This window comes from Buteo buteo, chromosome 1 (genome assembly GCF_964188355.1).
Source record: "Buteo buteo chromosome 1, bButBut1.hap1.1, whole genome shotgun sequence".
In the NCBI taxonomy this organism is placed as follows: Eukaryota; Metazoa; Chordata; class Aves; order Accipitriformes; family Accipitridae; genus Buteo; species Buteo buteo.
Window position 1 is genome coordinate 29,498,691 of NC_134171.1, and position 17,210 is coordinate 29,515,900.

The 17,210-nt window shown below is 42.6% G+C and overlaps 1 protein-coding gene across 2 annotated transcripts in view; it reads left to right on the plus strand.

Moving 5' to 3' along the window:
- The first annotated feature begins 5,534 nt into the window (after positions 1 to 5,534).
- The window catches only part of SLAIN2 (SLAIN motif family member 2), a 36,214-nt gene continuing 24,538 nt past the window's right edge, over positions 5,535 to 17,210 (plus strand). For both annotated transcript variants that reach the window (XM_075025450.1, XM_075025460.1), the window contains exons 1-2: positions 5,535 to 6,128; positions 15,813 to 15,961. In XM_075025450.1, the coding sequence (XP_074881551.1) occupies positions 5,764 to 6,128; positions 15,813 to 15,961 (514 nt within the window). In that variant the 5' untranslated portion in view covers positions 5,535 to 5,763. The remainder of the gene's footprint in view (positions 6,129 to 15,812; positions 15,962 to 17,210) is intronic.

Below are 17,210 nucleotides of genomic sequence, written 5' to 3' on the forward strand. Positions count from 1 at the left end.
TCTTCATGACAATAGAAAATCCTTTCCCAGTGTTCTGAGTCACTTCGGTCTCACCACAGCATTTTAAGTATGTTGAGCTCAGCAGTTCTTTAATGAGCAATTAAGTTATTTCCAAGTGATTGATAAACATGAAATACTGGTAGCTAATGCCACGACAAAACAGAATTTGCATTTGTTAATGAACTATATATGCAGATATGAAAAAAATGCAAGGAGCAAAAGATCTTAAACCTGTGGAAGGTACTCAGATACCATGATGATGAACTTAGTGTGAATATTCAAATAGTAAGTGGGGTGTCTGCAGTGATCCGGGCCCAGAAGGTGGTGGTCAATAGTGCAAAGTCTAGTTGGAGGCCAGTGACTAGTGCTGTACCCCAAGGGTCAATACTGGGTCCAGTCCTGTTCAACTTCTTCATTAATGACCTGGATGATGGAGCAGAGGGCACCCTCCCCAAGATTGCTGGTAACACCAAACTGGGAGGAGTGGCTGATATGCCAGAGGGTCATGCTGCCATCCAGAGGGACCTTGACAGGCTGGAGAAAAGGGCTGACAGGAGCCTCGTGAACTTCATCCAGGAGAAGTGCAAAGTCCTGCACCTGGGAAGGAACAACCCCAAGCACCAGTATATGCTGGGGACTACCCAGCCGGAAAGCAGCTTGGCAGAAAAGGGACTGGGGTTCCTGGTGGACACCAAGTCGAACATGAGCCAGCAACATGCCCTTGCCACAAAGAAGGCTAATGGTATGCTGGTCTGCGTTAGACAAAGTACTGCCAGCAGGTCAAGGGAGGTGATCCTTCCCCTCTACTCAGCACTGGCGAGGTCACTCCTGGAGTACTGTGTCTAGGTTTGGGCTCCTCAGAACAAGACATCCATGGAGCTACTGGAGACAGTCCAGAAAAGGGCCACAAAGGTGATACAGGGACTGGAGCGTCTCTCCTATGAGGAGAGGCTGAGAGAGCTGGGCCTGTTCAGCCTAGCGGACAGAAGGCTCGGGGGGCTGGGGGTGTCTTATTAATGTGTATAAAAGCCTGAAGTGAGGGTGCAAAGGGGACAGAGCCAGGCTCTTTTCAGTGGTACCCAGTGACAGGAGCAGAGGCAGTGGGCACAAACTGAAACACAGGAAGTTCTGTCTGAACATGAGGAAACAATTATTTACTTTTTACTGTGAGGGTGTCCGAGCACTGGCACAGGTTGCCCAGGGAGGTTGCGGAGTCTCCATCCTTGGAGATATTCAAAAGCCATCTGGAGACAGTCCTGGGAAATGGCTCTAGGTGGCCCTGCTTGAGCAGGGGGCTTGGACCAGATGACCTCCAGAGGTCCCTTCCAACCTCAGCCAGTCTGTGATTCTGTGATATGAAAGATTTATTACAATGCTCAACTGTGATGATAATCTTTGAAAAGAATAATCAGAAAATTAATTATACAAATTATAAAGATTGAAATACATATTGTTCATACATTTTCTAGCCACATGGTATGCCATGAATACCAGCCTCTTTAGGAATCTGTGCAGTATCTTAAAATTGCTCTTGCTCCAGATTTGGAGCATAAAATACATGTTTAAAGATGGTGGTGGTCAAAATGTTAACATCTTTTTTTCTGTGCAGGAAAAGAAGAGGCATATAAATTCATGCCAAAGAACTATATTTTATACTTGATGATTCCAATGATAGAAGTACTTTCAATGCCAGAACTTAGTTGGAATCCTGTCTGCCCTTCAGGCAGGCTTGTAACCTGCTAAGAAGACCAGTTTTATGAATGTGGTCTCTCTCTCATCCATGATAGGGTCAGTAGTAAATACCTTTTTAAAATTATTTATAAAGACTTTTAAGTGTATTTACGGACAGATGCCTTTACAAAGCTCACTGCTGTTTCTAGAGGACAGTTACTGAAGATGCGTGCAGAGACACTGACTATTTTTGAGTTTCCAAATAACCTAAGTCTAATGTAAAGAGAGCTAAATATGTTGTCTCACCACTAATGAGGCCAGATATACTCAGAGATGTATTTTATAAATAATTGAAGTTACAATGTTGGTTCTTTCAGTAGAACCAGCTGAACAGTTTTGAAATTAACTCTGAAAGGGATGTGTTATGACAGGGGCATACTTACTCCACTGTGTATGCAATGTTTGCAAATACTATACATTGTAATCACAAATGATACTTTCTATTTTGTCAAAGGTTTAGATAAACACTGCCTAACACGAACGTGTGTGGGCCTGCTGAACACCTCCTTTGAGAAGTCTGGCAGGCAACAACCTTCTGCAGGAGACTAAACAAAGCTGCTTAAAACCCAGCCTAGTTTTCCAGGCGTGAAGTTAAATATTTGCTACAAATGTTAACTTCCCACCATGCAACTGCCCATCTTTGTGTATTCTTCCCTCCAAGGGATCTTTTGTCCTCCCAGGTGACAAATGAGATAAAGGTTTCAAAGTCAGATTCTAACAGTTTTGTCAGATGTAAAAACAACAATGCAGCAGGTTACAGCCATGAGAAACTAACCACAAGGTTGTTCTTGCTAGAGAGCTCAAAGGCCATCAGAACAAGGCTCCCAGTGGCCTTTTACTCAGGAACCATCTGTCAGAGAGCTGTGTGCTGAGTTATTTGAGTGATATGGGAGCCTTGCTCAGGCCTCTTTTCCTCTGGAGGGAGGGATCCTCATTTCCTCTCACCACACGAGTTGAGAACCTGCCCCAAGTCAGAGAAGAGAAGCACCCATGCAGGTACTGAGATCTGGAAAATACTGTTGTGGAAATGCTGCTTTTCCCTTCCCTCTCCATGTGTATGGAAAAGACAGCAAAGGCCCAAACTGCAGCTGCTCAGAAAAAATCTGCAACAGGTCTAATTTCACATGCAGAGGAATTTCTCTTGCTCTTGTGACACAGTAGAAAGATTTCATTTTTGTGGCATTTCTATCAGTTAATGCTATTTGTGTATAATCACCCAGGGGCCTCTTCTCGGGTGTGGTCTCTCACATCTGGCCAGTGCAAGCTTGGAATCTGATGACCGAGAAGCCCATGGAAGCCCATTATTGACTTGATATTTAATATGAGGCTTCTGGTCCAAGCCTTGCTGCTCCTCAGTTCCCGAAACGTGAGAAGGGCACTCCCAGCGAAAGAGTGAATGAGAAAGCACGATCATGGCCCTTGCTATTTAAGCACAGACTATGGTGACTATTAACCAGTGACTCCTTTTGTTCATCTCAATTGCCTTTACTCTTTATAAAAATAGCCGATGATTCAGCAGTTCTCAAACTTTTTTCTCCCCCCCCCCCCCCTCCATCCGCACAGCTACTGGGACTGTATCTTGTAGGGAGAAATAATTGTTAGAGCTGCTGGCAACAAAGTAATGGTGTGAGCAGGGGACAGAATGTTGGGGTAGGGAATCTGGGGGACAGACAGACCATAAAAGGGGCTGGAGGAAGAGGAAGGGAGGAGAGGCAGCCTGCAGGCAGCACACAGACCACTCGGGGGCTCTCAGAGCTGCCTCATTACATCACAGAGGAGGCCCCTAAACATGACATAATCACCAGGAACAGCTGCAGTTTGACTCAGCAGCTCCCAGGAGCATGGGGCTCTTTCTGGTCCTGGTGCTTCTCCATGCTGTCTGCCTACATCCCCTGGCAGAGCCCTTCATCACAGCCCCACTTCACACTCCATCCACCTCCCAGCCCCAGCCACCAGCCCCACCCTGATCCCAGTACCTGCAGGATAGAAAGGACCGAACTCCTTCAATTGCTATTATAAAAGCATGATTAATGCAAGTGACTGAAATGGTTTATCATGCCACTGACATTTGGACTGAGGACAGTTGAAGAGTAAGGAAGCTATATTGTGTGGTCCTGCTATAAATATTCTAAGTTGGAATAAACCTCCCTGCATAGGTTAAGATCACTATTACACCCACCAACCACTGAATTGTCAGCAGTGTCACTGAAAGTGTCAGTGTCACACAAGATCATTATTGTAAAAAATCTTTTTATTGTTTTGCTTGCCTTTTGGAGGACTGTAAGTTCTGTTAATAAAGTAACTGTGCTCACAGAATATATCTGGATTCCCTCAAGGCACTTGATGTAGTATCAAATGATACAGACCTAAGAAAGAATGTCTCCAAGGGTTGCCATTGATGGCTATTAACCCGGTATCAATGAGCAGAGTGCCAAAGGTCTCAGCTCATGGGGCAAAACTGTGTAACAGTTTTATAGTTGTGACAGTTACACAAAATCTGTGATAAAGTTTGCTGCTGATAAAAAGTTTGTTTTGCTAGCAGATAACAAAGATCACCATAAGAGTAATTTAAATCACTGTACTAAAAGATGCCAGTCCAGAAGTATTTTCATACAGTTAAATACTTAAGGTGGTGCTGGTTTGGAGGTAAAAATTATATAAATTAGATTTATGGATCAAAGGCCTGGATTCTGGCGAGGACCTAACAGTAACAGTGGATAACTACCCCAGCATAAACTCCCAAACAATGCCATACATAAAGAGCTAATGTAGTCTTTGAACGTATGAGGGGAGAGTATTTCATAAAGCAAGGAAGTGACCCCATCCTTGTCCCGATACATAAGAATGCTGTAGAGCATTCTAGCAGCCTCCACACCCCAGCAGTCCTTGCAGTGTACCTAACACAACCCAAACACCACCGTGTGGCATCCACTGCCCCCAAGCTTGGTACCTCCTCAGCACACCCCATGGGTCTGAGCACCCCAGTCTTGTTTCCCTTCTTCCCTCCCTGAGCCTGGTAAATGCTACTTGTCTGTGGTGTCATCCCCTGTGGACTCCAGTCCTCCTCCAGCCCACTTGCTGGTGTTCTTCTCCCCGGCAACTTCAGGCTCCAAAATGAAGCTGTTGAGTAGATGGATCTTGGGAAGAGGAAAAAAATGGTGAATTGGTGGCACCACGGGCACTATCTCACAGTGGCATGGGGAAGGGGGTGGGCAGAGCATTCCCACGATGCCAGCAGAGGAAGTTTGGAGACCCAAGCCGCTTAATTCCTTAAACCTAAAGGTGTAAGAGTCTTGTAGATGGCATTTCCACGTTACTTTTTATATGAATATATATATATATACATTTATACAACACGAAAGGCTCAAGTGATATCCAGGTCACAGTTCATGTACCTCTCACACACAGAGGGCCCAAGACGGTCGCCAGGGCCTTGGACCAGGGGCACACCTCGCACCCTTTGGAGGATTCGAGCATTTGGGGAAGGCACCCCGGGGCTTCGTGTACAGCTCCTCCTGGGTGGGACCTGCGGCCCCCAAGGGACGGGACGGGACGCCAGCCCAGGCCAGGTTGTTCCCTCAGGATCGCGGCTGCCGGAGGAGCCCCTCGCTCGGCGCCAGGCGGCGGTGAGGCAGGGCCCGGCCCTGCCCTGCCCGGGCCGCCGAGAGGCGACCGGCAGCGCCCAGCGGCCGCGGGGAGCCCCACCCCTGGCAACGTCACTCCAACCCCCCGACAGAGCGAGGAACGACCGCCCGCCGTGACGCTTGTGGGCGACGCACGTGACATCAGAGCGGTGGGACGGGCCGGGGGAGGTGGTAAGATGGCGGCGGCGGCGGCGGCCGGATTCGCGTCCTCCGCCCCCCTCACCACCCGCCGGCGCCGCTGAGGAGGCGGCCGCGGCAGCAGCGCCCGCGGCCCGCCCCGCCCCGCCGCGCCACAGCCCTCCCCCGCCCGCCGCGGGCCGCCCGGCCATGTAGACGGGGCGGCGCGGCCGCCTTTCCCCGCGCAGCCGCCCCTCTGCCGGCGGGCGCCATGGAGGACCTCGGCTCGGGCGTGAACGCGGACGCGGAGGTGCGGAAGCTGCAGGAGCTGGTGAAGAAGCTGGAGAAGCAGAACGAGCAGCTCCGCAGCCGCCACGGCGCCCTGCCCGCCGCCCCCGCCAGCCCCAAGCGCCTCCTGGGCGGCGGGCCCTCCCCGTCGCCCCCCGCCGCCTCCCCGCCCGACGGCCGCTGCCTCAGCCCCAGGGCCCCCGCCGCCGCCCGGCGGCCGCCGCCCCCCGAGGAGCCCGGCGGCGGCGCGGCCGGCGAGGAGGGCAACGGCCTCCTGGACGACGCTGCGCCGCTCAGGCCGGAGGAGCTGGAGCGGTTGGCCGGCTGCGAGGAGGACGAGACCGGCTGGTGAGGAAGGCGGCCGGGGTGGGGATAGGGTGCGGGTGCCCCGCTCCGCCGGGACCGGCAGGCGGGGAGGGCACCGTCCTGCCCTTACCCCGCCGTCCCCGGGAGGAAGGGGCCGTTCCCGGACGTGTGCCTGGTGGTGTCGGAGGTGGTCTCGGGGCTTTGTGTGGGGAGGCAGCCTCGCCCTCTGGGGCTGGATGAGGGGATTAGCTCTCCGAGATGCACTGACGCCTGCGGGGGAAGGGTGTTAGGGTTCCTGCACATCACATCGCGCCTCCCTGGAGGCCTGCAGCTCTGTGCTTTTGTTCGGCCGCGGTGAGGGTATTGCATCGGGTCACTTGGAGACCGGAGTGGGCTCCAGTTCCGCCGCAAAATCCGTTGTCAGTGTTTTCACAAGTCCAGAAAGTGTGGAGGTGTCGGGAAACTTGTGGAAGATTTCTGGGGTAGTGCGAAATTAGCCCACAGGTACTGTTATACTACAGGTGTGCTTCAAGCATGTTTTAAGCCTTGATTTCTTTCAGCTGTGAAGGCAGCAAATGTAATATACTCCACCTCATAAATGTGTTGTCCTTAGGTGTTTTCATTTACTGCTAATGATGTAGGACCACTGTTTACCTTAGGTGGTTCTTCTCTTTGTAAATGGGCTGCTTACCCTGCCTGCTCCAGCAGAAACACCTGCAGGTGGCTGTTCACGTTGTCTTTATTACACTCGGATGAGCTTTTACTGAGAATCGAGAAGGTTTGTTCTCTTAATGTCATGCTGTCCCCCAGCTGTCGTTTTGAAGTTTCTATGACACTAGTTGGGGAGCAGTGTTAGAGCTGCAGGAGAAATAGTGGAGAGGAGCACAGTGTCAACAGAGAAACGCAAGGGCAGCGTGTACAGGGAGGAAAAGTGAACAAAAGCAGCCTGACTTGGGTCAGAACTGGTTGTAGGTTCATCTACAAAGGCCTTTGGGAGTGAACAGGCAGACAAATTTAAAAAACAAACAAACAAAAATGTCTTTCAGAGTTAGAAACACCTTTAAAAACGCTGGAATGATGCCATGCATGAGCAATGTTTTAGTTGCTCAGGGAGGACACAGTGTGTGCGCTTCCCTGGAGAAGTCATTTGCCTGACATCCAGCCTGATCCACTGGAGAAGTATGAGCACAGAAGTTTATTCTCATCCAACACAAGCTTACTAAATTAACACAAGGCATCATCTTCCAGATGATGAGTCTGTGCAAGGCAGCTACTCTTATTTCTCATCTTATGCCTTGTAATCTGCTGGCTTATAGCATATGAGGGAAATAGAATATACTAAATTTGCACAGTAAGTTTGGAGTGGGATGGTGAAATTTGCGAATGTTGCGAATTCTAGTGATAATAGATGTTATCATTTTTATATATTAATCCTAAATCATGGGCAACATAATGCATCTCTTCATATGCTCTGCTGTGACATTAACTTTCACGGGGGACAGTGACAGCATAAATGCTGTGTGGTTTTTGTTTATGCAGTTCTGGACAGTCATGGGCAGGTGGCATAGTACACTGAGCACTGCTCTTGCTGGTGTCAGGTGTTTGGCACATTGCTTACGCTGCCTGTTATTGTGGATTCAGTCGTGTTTCGATGCAAGTTCTAGTCCTCAAAAGGCAACAAAACTTAAGATCAGTCTCTTACATGTCTTCATTCCTTTACTAGTATTTTAGCAACTGTAATACTAATTTTCAATCTCGCACATGGGACAATGACTCAGACACAAAAGCATACATATAGAAAAGAACAGTTGTTAAAATTTACTTATCGCTGTACATATCGAGAAATAACGGCTATGTAATTTTAAAAACTGTCTTTTCATACTATAATTTAATATGCACTTAATGATAAATGTAGTCTGGCTAGGTTGATGATTCTTTTTTTCCAAATTGCTTTATAAAAATGGAAATCAAACTCCTGGAATTTCTGAACACCATTTAATTCAACTGTTGAGGCGCTAAATACTCTCAAGCCAATTTTTTTTCTTATGAAGGCAGGATGACTTTGTGCATTTGAGAAATGGAGGTCATTGCTGTAAATGAAGTTGGAAATTTTCAGAGGGCTTGTGGAACAATCAAAAAGAAACAAGCCTGTGAAAATAGGAGGCATGTTGTGAGTTAAGTGGATTTCTCTTAAACTGTTTCGTGAAGATCCCACTCTTAAGGCCTCGGTTAGGCAAGGTCACTCCAAAAGTAACTGAATCAACTGAAAGGGTGAATGTACCCAATGAAATTTAAACCTCATGTGAACTCTTTCAGGTTCAAATGGATTTGGATCACTACTGCTTAACCCCAAATCCTGTTTAAACTATAGGATTATACCACTGTAGAAATCAAAGATCACTTAGCAGCTGAGGAAACCTCATGTGGAAACAAACTAAATTTAAATCACGGTTTGTGCATAAAAAATTGATTCACCTTGCTTGTTTTTATTGCCTACGTAGAGAAGCCTAGATTTGTCTTTACTTCTGATTTCAGAAGGACCTTGCTCTGGGAGATAATAGATGATGAAGGGTGCTGGTTATCTCTGTTCTTCTCTGTTTTGTGTACTACAGGCATTTTTTCAGCCCATGTATTCATATACCCCATTATGAAATTGCCTGCAGCCTTGTAATGGCAGAAGAAATAGTTTTCTTAACTGCTAAAATTACTTTGTTTTACATTTAATGCTCACATGAGATTAGTGCCTGTGAAGTTTGGCTATGAATTTAAGATGGAACAGTTGATACTGTGACTGAAATTGATACTGGAATCTGACATGATTTTTTTTAAACCTACATTTTGAAGTTGATCGTCTCACCTTTAGGTTTTAATTCTTTAAATGCTTTTAGATAAGTCTATGCAGGACAGAAGTATAAAGTGAAAAATGAGAGGAGGAGGTAGAACTAGCCTAAATTACTAATAAGTGAAAAGAACTTTGATACTGCTGCTTTAGTAGCAGCATTAGCTATTAAAACAGTATTAGTGAACTTCGGGACTGTTTATATTTTTGCTTGTTTATTTTTCTTTTCTATGGTTAGTTAAATCCAGATATGTTTTAGGTTTTAAACAGTTCAGCACATGAGACAATCTTCAAATCACATGGTAAATAACTAAAAATATTTCAGTGAATTTAGATTGAATTTCTTGGCCATATGCTTCTGAATCCTGTTTAATATGCTGAAACTTTCTTCCTAATAGGGTACTGAAGGTTGCAAATAGGCAAATATGCATACGCACACAGTACTGAGCTGTACCTAGGCCTGTGGAGACTTTGCTTTAGGCCTGCTAAGTGATTAGGCTACCAGTGACTTTGGAAATCTATGGGTGTTCCTGTTTAGCTATTCTTGAACCACATTGGATCAAATGTAAATTTTTTTCAAATTTCAATCTGAACAAGTCTTTTTTATTAATTAATTAAAAAGACAAAAGGGCAGGAAGGGGGACCAGAGTAGAGAAATCTTCAGAGAGGCAGGATGAGGTATGCAGCTCCTTGCCTGACTTGCTGGGTAAGGTTGGGTGTGGATGTGTAGCACATTCAAGACAACAGGGTAACAGTATGCAAGGTGGCTTGCTGTGCTGCTTTTTAAAAGTGAGCTGTCCTGAGTTTATTGCAGGATAAGTGTGCACACGTGGGCAATTACTGTAATTAGTTAATGTGATGTGAATCCACTGTCACTTGCTTTGTGGTAACTTGTTACACAGTCACTTACTTAAACTTTCTGAGGAGCTTTCTTTTAAATGTGAGGAAAACATACAGTGCTTTTTTTTCAAAATTTATATGCAGTGTGTGCATAAAAGAGTATAGAGCTCGCTCTATATAGGTTTTATACATATAATTGCTCAGCAAACTTGAGAACAGTTGTGTCCTCTTTAAATGATTGTGCTATAAAAGCTAGCCTACCACTTATCAACGTTTTCATGTCACTGCAATCTAAAGTCTCCTTGGTAGGGCTGAAATAGCTAACAGCTGAATGACTTCATTTACAAACAAAAGGCAGTTACTGTGTGTTTAAAGTGAAATTACTGATGGGTTGTTAATAGTTCAAAGTAATATTTTTAGTGTTTTTGAAGACTTCATATTGGTTTGGTATCCTGTTTAGTTAAAATGAAAAGCAAGTACTTTTACTATTCTCATTCAGCAGCTATTTCTGTTAAATTGGCACCTATTTTTAATGGTCTATGTTTCTGTTCTAGTCATCCCTTCCAGTTAGTTGGCTTAGTGACTGTTTTGAGATACAGAGGGTGAAAACATGACTGTAATGATTGTTTTTCAGCTCATACTGCTTCATGTCCTTTGAGCACTAACTTTATGTTTTGGAACTCTGAAGTTTGCTGTAGTGAACTACTAAAGTGTAGGGTGAGTGTTTTAGGACAGAGCTGCACCTGAATGAACTCCCATTGCTGAAATTACATTGCAGCTGTTCCTCTTCAGCTGCTAAAATGGCATTGTATTAATGGGGTTTAGGCCTTTTGGAAACTGGACAGGTTCTGATCAATTCCTGCCCTGTGACCTAAGTAAAAGAGAAATCGATGCTTTTAATTTTGTGACATTAAATGTCAATCTGATTTGAAGTTGTTTTTTTTTAACCAAATTCAGATAATGGCTTCTCAAACTAGGAAGATAACTTGAAAAGAAGGATGTGAGAGAGCTAAGGATTAGAGAAGTTACCAGTTTGTCAAATAAAACTACTGGTGTAACATCAAATAATATTCCGTTCGACTTAAGTCTTTGAGATATCTGTTTGTTGTGAAATGGACGTTTGAGGACTGTAGGAAGAACTTTTTTCCATTTTGAAAGTCTTGTGTGATATTTATGGCTTTTAAGTATGTCTGATACTTTGATATTATGAAAGCTTTGATACAAATTTCCTGTATTGTCTTAATGGTATTCCTGAAATTTACCTTATAATCATGTCTTGTTTAGACATGATTCACATTTCTACTTTTTGTAGGTGTTGGTAGAGCTTATATTTTGGAACACGTACAATAGGACACACAACTTCTCAGCTTTTCTCTATTCTGTTTAAGTATCAACAATACCATCAATACCATGTTAGACCATATATGATCTAACAAATTCCTTCTGAAAAGCTTCTCAAACAGCAGACAGGTGTACAGTTAGTGTGACAGTTCTGGGGAAGTTACATGCTGGTGTTACAGGAGCCTTCCAAGCTTTTGAAGGCCCCTTTTCCCATTCTACAACATCCCTTTCAGACAGCAACATGTTCTTTTGAGGTGAGGAAATGAATAATGGCTATAATTTCCAGCAACTAGTCAGAGCACAGCTAACTATCTTTAATTGTTGGTGATAGGAAGGTAGTTGTGTTCCCAGTTGCACTTTGCAACCTCTCTGAATCCTCCCAGTTCTACCTGAAAATTGCATCATGTAGTTGAGGCGTGCTGCTTTAATACGAAGGTTTAATGAGATTATCAAAGCGTTTGTGTAGTATTCATCTCCTTATTTTGAGAGGCCTGGAGTTTTGCTGTAACTCATGCATCTCTTGGAACTAGGAGCATTCAGTAAAGTACACCAACAAATTAGTAATTACAGGCTGAGCAATGTGTCTCAGTCAGTTACAACTGCAGGATAGGAACTTTGCAGGGGTGGTGGAGGAGGAAAGAGGAAATCTGTGAGCCAGATGGGCAGGGATGTCACTTAGGTTTTGGTTTGTTTTTTGTTCTTTGCAACCAGAGATTCTCTTCACATCTTTACCTGTAGCTGTTTATTCAAAATCCATCATAAATTTAAAATTATGTAAATAGCTCCAAATAAGATGTCCTGAAAGTTTTAGATTGATCTAAAAGAGTTTAGATTGACACTGTTGTGTTCTAAATTGCCTATTTCTATGGCTGTCCAGTATTATTGTCTCCTGATCTATTTATTTTTAGTAGCTTTTGTGGAATTTCCTTCCTGTATTTTAGGTGAATTTCTTAGCAGTCTCTCCTTAGATTTCTATTTTTTCTTCACATCTTCTCTTCAGGTTACTTTCTCGATCCTGCTTTTGCCTGCAACATGTTTTGTGTGCTCTCTTGTTTCATTGCCTCTGTTGTACCTGCTAGTTTTCACTTAATGTAGCTAAAATAAATGAGCTCTAACTCAAGTTCCTTCCACTTGCTATCTTCTGAATCAGATCTGTGGCTTCATATTCATCTGCATGTTTTTTCCCTCACTCTTCTACTGAGCAGTAGAAGGATTTTGATACAAAAAGACTTCCTTTCTTCCTGATTAGAATCTTGGCTTCTGGTTTTATGCCTGTGGCAACTAGCTTGTATTTTAATGCTCTGGGAGGTGTTCCTCAGGTGAGGTAATCCCTATGCAGATATTCCATTCCTACCTCAATGTTGTGTCCTCTTTCTTCAAAGCCTTTTCTGACTCAGCTGTGTCCCAGTTCAACATGCTACAGCTTGCCCCATTTGGCTGACATTATCCTATGAGCTTGTAGTGACAGTAGTCTTTCTGCAAAAGCTCTGCCCTTTTTCTGCTGTGTTTTCCTGGAACTAATCAGTGGAGCCCCTGGCTTTAAACTTCAGATTGGCACTGCTGTGGCATAGTTGACTAGTGACAGCTGAAGGAGGGGAATATTACTGTGTGCAGCAGAATCATAGTGTCTGGGCTTCTTAATGCTGTTTGAAAATAGATTGAAGCTCCTGGCCTTCTTTTTATATACTGGTTTCTTGTACTTGGCCTTGTGTTACTGAATTGCAGAGTCTTTACTCTTTTGTGGAGAAATTGGAGTGTAGGTTTCTGGTGTGTTAACATTTGTAGTGGGGTGGTAACTGTAAGCTGTCAGCTTCCTCAATCATTTTCAACTTCCTGTTATGAGAAAGTGATTTAGTAGTGTTTAAAGATGCATGAGGTCGTACTGGTAATTTTCAATCTTGAAGTTGCTGTGCTGCCAATCAGTGCTGTTGCATTGCTGTAGAATGCATTAATAGGTACAAACAGGAATGAATCTCTTCTGGAAAGCTCTTCAGCTATGAAGAACCTGTATCTTTTGGGTCAAACAGTAGTTGGACAAAGATCATCACCTAGCTGTATGAAGTTATTGGTACGTATTTCATAGTCTCTTTTCTGTTCTTTTTTTCCTTCCTGCTGTTGGCAAGAGAGGAAGAAGTAGTAGAAGCATCACTCTGATTCTTAGCTTTGCCCTTGGTCTTATTTTTTTAAACCAAATTAGATAAAGCAAGTAGAATTGTCAATTTCAAAACTTGAGATTGGCTGTTCTTTGTCAGGTGGGAAATTAAGAGTGCTACTTTATAATAATGAGACTTTGTAATTGCATGATATGCAAGAAAATGTTCTGGAAGAGCCATTGTGTTACTGCTTCAAAGCACATGTGTTTGTCGTGAGGTAGTGGAGTTGCATGAAATATATATATTCTAAAATTCTGTCTTTTCTTGAAATGTAGGGTGTGAAACAAAGGCTGTTAAAGGAAAAACAGCTGACTGGAAAGAGGTGGGAGAATCTGCAATATATCTTTGGTTAAAAAGGGAGGTGGAAAAGTGGGAGCTGTGTGAGCCTAAATTGCTTCAGTAAATAAACTACTTGTGAAACAAATGCAACACTTGGAAGTTGCAGAAAAGAATGTGTTGGAGCTTAAAATACCAGGTGCCGTTTTGATTAGTCTTGTAGGTTTGCTAAAGATATCCCTTTTGTGTGTCTTTCCAAGAGGACATGCACTTTAATTTCTTGCCTGTTATACTGGGTATTACTGTAAACACTTCAGATGCATGTGGAACTTCTTAAACACAGCAAGGCATGTCAGCTATCCAGAGAGCTAGGAGTGAGTCTAGGCTGTACAGCACAAAAGTTGGTTTTGTTGCCTTTGACACTTCTTTGTATTGTGTAAACGTACCTTAGGACAGAAAAGAGTACAGGCAAATAAATGCTAAAAAGACAGTAAATTTGACGTGTTAGCTAGGAGATGTTAAATGTTACTTTTAACTATGTGCAGATAATCATAGAAAGTATAGCAATTTGTGTAATTGTTTGCACAGGACTGTAAAAATTGAGTGATCCTTGTGCTTTCCAAGGATCTTCAGGGCTATGAATATGTGATGGGCTTAGCTTTTCTTTTGGGCAGAGTGCCTGTGAAGATTGTAAGGATTTCTACAAAATCAGTTTTAATGACCAGCATGATACTGGCTGGAGTGTAAGCCACAGGGACCATAGTATGTGGCAGCAAATATTTGCATTGTTACAAACAGCTTCATTTTCGTTTGAAAACCTGACAGCTAATAAAAATCCTCTCCTGCCTTAGTGAACACAGCTTTTGAATTTCAGTGTTTGAGGGAAGAGTGTTTCAGAGCATGCTCTAAACAAAGTGATCAGTGTTTTGGGTAGGATATTCATGGTGGTTTTATAAGTATGCTTCTTGGTAAGCTTTTGTAAGAAGTGATCTTACGGGTAGTAATTAAAAAAAAAAATCTTTTAAAGCTGTTTATAAAACAAACTGAGTTCAAGTTCTAGAATTACAGAGGAAGGATCAGCTAACAATCTCATAACAGAGCAGTGGGAAATAACTTCCATGTTGCTGATGTCATTGGTATAGAGGAAACAAGATTTTTTTGCTGTCTGTTTTGTATGAAAGCATGGCTGATTAGGCTGTCAAATGTTCTTAAGTTAGTGTGTGGCATACAACCATATTCACTTGGAGTACGAAGTCTGTCATTACTGGTGAAGAAACACTCATTTAACCATTTCTCCATATGCATAAGCTCTAGTTAGAGCTGTGGATCTTGTTGTTCACTTGTCTTTTGCTGAAGCATGTTTCTAAGTTTGGTTCTAGTCCAAAGATAAGGCTTAAATATCCCTATTTTGAGTGTGTGATTGGTTACGACTTTTCCTTTAATGTGTTTGTTGAGGAAGGAGAAATTTTCAGCTAAATTTCTAGAACCTTTAAACTGGAATACTTCTTTCTTCAGTCATGGAATGCTGATGTTAAAATAAATGAACGGAGATGCTGATGGGCAAAGGCCCCACCATGTCCTGCAGAACAATATGAGCTCATTGTTTCTCTCTACTCTTCTATATGCATTATCTCTTGTTCCTTGTTCTTAATGCTTGACAGTAAACCCCTTAGGACAGAGATAGTCCCTTTGTTCAGTGTTCAAAGGAAAACTAAAAGATCAGGTGCTAGGATACAAATTATAAGTAAAAATAAAATGCTTATTGTTCAAGGCTACTGAAATAGTAGATGTGTTCTGTGCACTTTAGCACTGTTCCTTGGCTATTAAGATGCTGATCACTAGCTACATCTTTGTGTTCAGGAAAACAATAGTTGCATATTGCGTAGTGCTTTATTTCCTTTTTTCAGGTGAATGTTACTTAAATCTGAAAAGATTAATCCTGATTTGTACATTTATGTGACATAGTGAAATTGTCCATATATCTAACGTGTCTGAAAAGTGAAGACTTTTTTTTCTGGCTTATCAGTTGGTATATCCCAGTGTAGCAATATAGGCATCACTTCTTGCCAGAAGTCCTTGGGCAGCCATGTGTTATCAGTATTATACGGTATCCAAACCAGTTAATTTAAAGGTAAAACTTGTGCTTTCTTTGCATTTTGGGATTGTACTGTAGATACTGTATAAAAATGGCATAGTATGTGGTATTTTGTTACATGCCTGATCTTACACTCATTTTGTCTGTCTTCATAGACCTTTTTTTTTTTCTTTCCTTTTAAGGTTATATACATCCCCAAAGAAGAAACTGACTCCAGTGCAAAAATGTGTCAGTCCATTAGTTTGGTGCAGGCAGGTATTGGATTACCCAAGTCCTGATGTTGAGTGTGCTAAAAAGTCGCTGATCCACAGGCTGGAACAGACAATGTCAGGTGAGTTCCTGCATACTAATATCACTGGGTTGTACATATTTATTCTGAAACAGAGTCAGAATTAGCTGATAGATTGTTATGAGAGAAGAGGGTGAGATCCAGCAGTTACTTCTGTCTAAAGTTTTCATTATGGTTTGTGAAGAGTAATTCATTCTAGTCATTTTCTGGACTGTATAAACAAAATGAAAAGAAGCATTAGACCATGAGTCATGATTTTAGAATTTTATACTACCTGCAGTTACAATTTGACCCCAAGTTTTCAGGAAGAAATGATGTCCTTAACTTGGAGATTTTCTTGTCTTATTTTAAAATAGAAGTCTGTATTAAACTATCATAATTGTTAGGTGCTTGTCAGTGTGTTAACATGGAACTTAGTTTTCTGCTAGATGAGATTTTATTTCATCTAAGGAAATGGAGGCTGAAGTTCTTGAATACTTTGGGGAGGTAATATTGATTTCTTTTCCTCCCATCCTCGATAATTTAAGATGTTGTCACAGTCAGATTAAAAAAATCCAGAGTTCATGATTCTTCCTTGATACAAATTAATTGGTTATATTCAAAACTGGAGAAGGACTGACCGTTTGGCCATGTGAGGATGAAAGCCTACATTCTCTGCTCTTATTCCCAGCCTTTTTGATGTCAAACCAGCAGCAAAACACTGAAGATCTGATTAGAATTCTATATCCAGCTGGTTTCTTGCTTTATTTTAATTTCTTTGTTAGAGCCTATTTTTATTTTAAAAAAAAAGTTATGCTGAGACATAACTTTCTTTCTTGCTATTAATATCTATTCTCTCCCTGTATGTCCATCTTTTTGCAGTCTTGTGCTACATGTGATCTATCTTTTTTTTTAACTGTTATCTTCAGGAATTAGCGGAATGGCTGGACTTGAGCTAAGAATACATGAACACACAGTTCCAGGAGTGTTCCCAACTGCCAGCTCCTTTACATGGTTATACATAAACTTTGTGCTGAGTTTGACTGACTTTTTTCCTCTCCTTGGATTCTTTTCTGGATCAATTCAGTCTTTATTCTGGTTTGTACTAAAATAATTCTTAATAAAATTTGAGAACTGGTACGTCACAGGAAAAGTCCATTTCTTATCTTTATAAAAATTGTGAGCATAGTGGTGAAAGTGCCTTCAGTATGAGTCACCTTTGATCTTCCCCTATTTCTTGCGCTTTGTGTATGCTGCCTTGACAAATGTCTATTAACAATTTTCCTGAACAGTTAACATGATATATAGCTTG